The 5,411-nt window shown below is 45.5% G+C and overlaps 1 protein-coding gene across 1 annotated transcript; it reads right to left on the bottom strand.

The window, feature by feature from the left end:
- Nucleotides 1-934: 934 nt before the first annotated feature.
- LOC142255779 (fish-egg lectin-like) lies at nt 935-4,667 on the bottom strand. The gene is made up of 4 exons (XM_075327224.1): nt 4,610-4,667; nt 3,466-3,693; nt 1,393-1,726; nt 935-1,082 (listed from the first exon to the last, which is right to left on the bottom strand). Exons 1-4 carry the CDS (start codon nt 4,665-4,667, stop codon nt 935-937), a joined length of 768 nt encoding a protein of 255 aa, XP_075183339.1.
- Nucleotides 4,668-5,411: the final 744 nt, after the last annotated feature.

Below are 5,411 nucleotides of genomic sequence, written 5' to 3'. Positions count from 1 at the left end.
CTCAGTGTCCCCCAGTAATGTGTGTGCCCCACAGTCCCTCAGTAATGTGTATGTCCCACAGGCCCTCAGTGTCCCCCTGTAACGTGTATGCTCCCCAGGCCCCCAGTGTCCCCCTGTAACGTGTATGACCCCAGGCCCCCAGTGTCCCCCAGTAATGTGTGTGCCCCACAGTCCCTCAGTAATGTGTATGTCCCACAGGCCCCCAGTGTCCCCCTGTAATGTGTATGCCCCACAGGCCCTCAGTGTTCCCCAGTAATGTGTGTGCCCCACAGTCCCTCAGTAATGTGTATGTCCCACAGGCCCCCAGTGTCCCCCTCTAATGTGTATGCCCCCCAGGCCCCCAGTGTCCCCCAGTAATGTGTGTGCCCCACAGTCGCTCAGTAATGTGTATGTCCCACAGGCCCCCAGTGTCCCCCTGTAATGTGTATGCCCCACAGGCCCCCAGTGTCCCCCTGTAATGTGTATGCCCCACAGGCCCCCAGTGTCCCCCTGTAATGTGTATGCCCCACAGGCCCTCAGTGTCATACCAGACCTGGCCGGTCTGGAGGTTTTCCGTGCACCGTCTCTGAAGTTCTGTGGCCACTTCAGGTAAGCTGAAAACTTTTTTATTTTCTTTCTCAGTGTATCATAAAATAGAAAATGGAATATATCACATAAACCACCTTATCTATATAAATAGTGGTGAATAAAAAAAGCCTTAATTCATTAGAAAATATCTTTATTTGCTCTACAAAAAGTAAAAAACACAAAAAATATAATTTTTTGCTGAAAAGATATTTGAACAACAATTTCTTTTTACCCCCCCCCCCCTCCAAATTGCAAATCCCCCAAATTCCACCGCTGCTACAGCCCTGTGTTGACAAGTGAGGGGGCACATGATTATCAAGATCAACAAATGGATGTTTTTGACTTTCTTAGTTTCATAGAGATGGTTTTAGTTTTGATAACTGCAGCTATAAATGTCTCCAGCTTGAGACAGAAGCCAAATATATCCGGCATCGTACGTGATGTGCTTGAAGGTTGCGCAGAATTCTAGAAGGGTCCACACTGTGCCAATTGGGTTACTGGCAGTGATACCATCCCTAAAAGAGAAGAAGAGGATTGTCGGTGATACAGATATGGAGGAACACAATCCAATATGTTCACGGGAGAGAAATATTCTCAAGGGTTTCACGTCAATAACATCAATGAATTTTATAGAGCTCCCCTTGGATAAACGGGAGACTTTAGAATGGAGACATGGGATTCCCATTCCTGTTATCAGTGGAGGTCTGAACCTTTGGAGAACAGAAGTTTCCTGTCCTCTGTCGTCAAAAGTGGGAAGACCGTTTTGGAAGCAGAGAAAGAAGACTATAGTTGGGGTGGAGTACAATAAGTAAGTCAAGCCCTTACCTTCTAAAGGAATTTCCTACTTCGTTGACACCATAGACCGATCCATCAGTGCCGACCTCCACCATGAGGAGTCTGCCATCAACCTGCTGCCATTGACTTCCTTGACATGCTTCAGGGCTGACATTTTGGCGGAAAAAGATATTGTTGGCGTTGTTAACACCCCAACAGCCAGCAGGTCCACAGCTGTAATATTTTAGTCTGCCACCCACGGTGGTAAATGTGACGATTGAAGCCTTTGAAGTTGTACAACTCTGCTTCAAGCAATAGACACTGTTGTCAGTGCCCACTCCAACCAGGAAGATATTACCACCGGCGTCCACCTGGTTTAAGAGTCCTGTAGATATCAACAATGGAAAGAAGACATGTTTTATATAGGATACAAGACAACTATGGTTTCCCATGTAAAGCTTCCTCAAGCTACATACCTAATGACCTAAAGCCCTTGTCTTGTTTAGAAAACCCATTGTCAGATAGTTTGGTATTAGAGGAGGTCCTTTCTTCAGAATCCTAATCTCTTAGCCATGGTGGATACAAAAAGTATCTCTCGCTCTGAAAAACTTGTCCTGTCCAACATTACATACCCAATATTTTTGGCTATGTGTAATTTTTATTTTCTCCTGGACACTAGGCTATACTATAGATTTCATCTGATCGTCTCAGGACTCAACAAAGCATCACTTTGGATTTTTTTATTGTCAAGGAATCCTAGTAGGTTGGGATTGCCTAAAAATAGGACCCCTTCAAAGAGGCTGCCCACTTACTTTATCCTTAGGATAGGTCATCAATGCTTGATCGGTTGAGGTCCCTCGCCGATCAGCTGTTCTCGATCCCGGTGGCAGCAACAGGCAACCGGAAATGTTCAGTTCCGGAGATGCCCCGTCAACTGATAGCGGCTGCTGCCGGTACTGCACATGCGCCTCCTATTCAAATCATAAAAGGTGGATGTGCAGTACTTGACCGAAGACAGGGTAGCTCCAAAACTGAGCATTTCTGGTCTGCCTGCTGCCGCCACCGGGACCGGGTGCACCGGATCTGGGGGGAAGTATGAGGAGTTGGACTCCGGCCAATCAGACATTGGTGACCTATCCTAAGGGGTACTTTACACACTATGACATCGCACGCCGATGCTTGCGATGCCAAGCGCGATAGTCCCCGCCCCCGTCGCAGCTGTGATCTCTTGTGATAGCTGCCGTAGCGAACATTATCTCTACGACAGCTTCACATGGACTTACCTGCCCTGCAACGTCGCTCTGGCCGGCGACCCGCCTCCTTCCTAAGGGGGCGGGTCGTGCGGCGTCACAGCGACGTCACATGGCAGGCGGCCAATAGAAGCGGAGGGACGGAGATGAGTGGGACATAAACATCCCGCCCACCTCCTTCCCTCCGCATAGCCGGCGTGAGCCGCAGGACGCAGGTAGGAGATATTCCTCGCTCCTGCGGCTTCACACACAGCGATGTGTGCTGCCGTAGAAACGAGGAACAACATCGTAACATCGGTCCTTCCGAAATTATGGAAATGACCGACGCTACACCGATGATACGATTTAGACGCTTTTGCGCTCGTTAATCGTATCAAAAACGATTTACACACTCCAATATCGACAGCGATGCTGGATGTACGTCACTTTCGATTTGACCCCACCGACATCGCACCTGCGATGTCGTAGTGTGCAAGGTACCCCTAAGACAGGCCATCATTGTAAAAATATAGACAACCTCTTTCAGTACTACAGGTGGTAAAATAGGGGCCAAATCAATGGTCCTCAACTGCAAGACGGGACACATATTAGACTAAAGCTTGCCAAACACTTGACTTGGTCAGAACTAACCAACCATTGAAAGTGTATGGGGGCCCCTCAACTCTTCCCGAATTCAGGATGTTGAGTTTAAACTATCATTCTTCTATTCTGGGTGGAGATAAGTCACTGTAAGACATGTCTGACTTCGTATTACTGCCCTCTCCCTATTGAAAGCACAGGGATGCTCAGTTGGAATGGCTGTTAGCCAACTAAGAAGACGCATTGCCACTAGACACATAGACATCTTGACAATATAATGTAAAACCCAACTGACCTGTTATAGACTTCCACTGATTGTTCTGAAATTTGAAGATATTATTAGCACTATTGACCCCCCAGACTCCAGCAGGTCCCACAGACACATGAATGAGCTGCCCAGGAACTTGTTGCAAGCTGTTGTTCACCACGCTGAAGACGTTTCCATTATTATCCACACCATACACCTGTCCAGCTCCGGCATCGATCTGGTTCAGATTTCCAGGTATTTGAGTACACTGAAGATCTAGAGACAAAAAAAAAAGTTTTCAGAAAGTTCAACTATTTTGTATCTTTACTATCCTGTAGTGTAAACTTGTGTCATCACTTAGACTAGTTTTTTGAACAAGGTCTAGGATATCCAAACTACGACTCCACCTCATTTTTTTGAATATTTACTTACAATCTCCCTTCCCTCATAGCCTCAAGCCAAAGCCTCCAATATCAGGTTGTCCATGTCCGTTAAGCATGGACTGTGTTCGGATTGGAAGACCCTGACTGATCAACAGAATGACCACTGGGCCAACCACCATGCCTCCTAACCTGAGATAAAAGCCTCAAAAATGTCTACTGGGAAATTAGCTCAGGTTGTTGGCCTGGGTCTTTCGATCCGAGCATGGTCAATGTTTTACGAATGTAGGAAAATGTATTCATGATGGATAAGGGCCTACAAGTGACTGCTGAAAACTGATGAACTCATTTATGGAACCCCTTTGTGGGTGCTGTGGGCCATCTAGATCAATAGTGATTATATTTAAGCCTCTACATGTAGGAACTTTCTGGACAATGTGGGCCACCTAGATCCAAAGAAGCCACCTACAGTCTACTTTGGTCTAGTTGGCCAAAGCTACGACCCAGTAGTCCCACCTCTATTGAGCTTTTACAGTCTGCTCTTCATGTTTCTGGTGCCCCACATCCTCTTAAAGGGACACATATGTCTCCTGTTGATTCTATATGGCCTACAGCCTTCTCAAAAAAGGTCCTATCTCTAAAAAGTGGTATATGCGACTAATTAGATAAAATATAAAATAACTGATCATATTTTAACAAAACAACTTAGATGTAAATCACATTTCATATAATTAACGTCTATGGGTGTCAGAAACGATGTCAGTGACAAAGTAGAAGCAGAAGAACAAGGAGGAAGAAGAAGAAGATCTTACCAGCAGCTACAAAAATGGCTCCTCCACACAAGAGGATCAGGCTGAGGATGAAGCTCATGGTGACTGGAGATGGAGTCAGGGAATGTCAAAAGCTCCAAAATCCATCCTTTTTATACAAGAACCTGGCTCCTCCTTAGAAAGCAGCCCCCTCACTACAGCAGATGACAGGAGAGCAGATAACGATCTGCTCCTCAACTGTTTGACTTCTTGTAAACATCATGAAGAATGGAAAAGATTATTTCTTTATATGACTGTCCAAAGAGCACCAGAATAAAATCCCTAATATACATTCATTTTTATAATTAGTTCTATATACACTACTCACAAAAAGTTAGGGATATTTGGTGAAATTTCAGGATGATCCTAACGTGCCCTCTAAACTTTTTAGGTGATCTTAATAGGACCTTCTCTAATCTTTTTGATGCTCATGTCCAACTATTCAATGTTTCAGGACTTTTTGCACAACTTGCTGTTCTCTAACATGGAGCTTAATGGCAAAATTCACAACAGGTGTTTGATCCATGGATCACCCAATACATTTCAGGGTTCAGTTAGAATTGGTATTTACAGTCCTCCTCATCAGGCTGTTCACATTTTGACATCATGAGACCAAGACGACACCTAACAATTGATCCGCAGCACCGTGCCATTGTGAGGCTTCAAGTAAGATGTTCTCAAGATGGAAGTGACCACTGAGCTTAGAGGGTCACAGAGTGTCACCATCAAGTTGTGCAGAGACACAGAGAGACTGGAAAAGTCACACAAAGACAATGAAGTGGACGTCCTCTGGCAACACCCCACA

Source organism: Anomaloglossus baeobatrachus, chromosome 11 (assembly GCF_048569485.1).
Source record: "Anomaloglossus baeobatrachus isolate aAnoBae1 chromosome 11, aAnoBae1.hap1, whole genome shotgun sequence".
Taxonomy (NCBI): Eukaryota; Metazoa; Chordata; class Amphibia; order Anura; family Aromobatidae; genus Anomaloglossus; species Anomaloglossus baeobatrachus.
The sequence above is the reverse complement of the archived record's forward strand: the minus strand, read 5'-3'. Positions and strand labels throughout refer to the sequence as shown.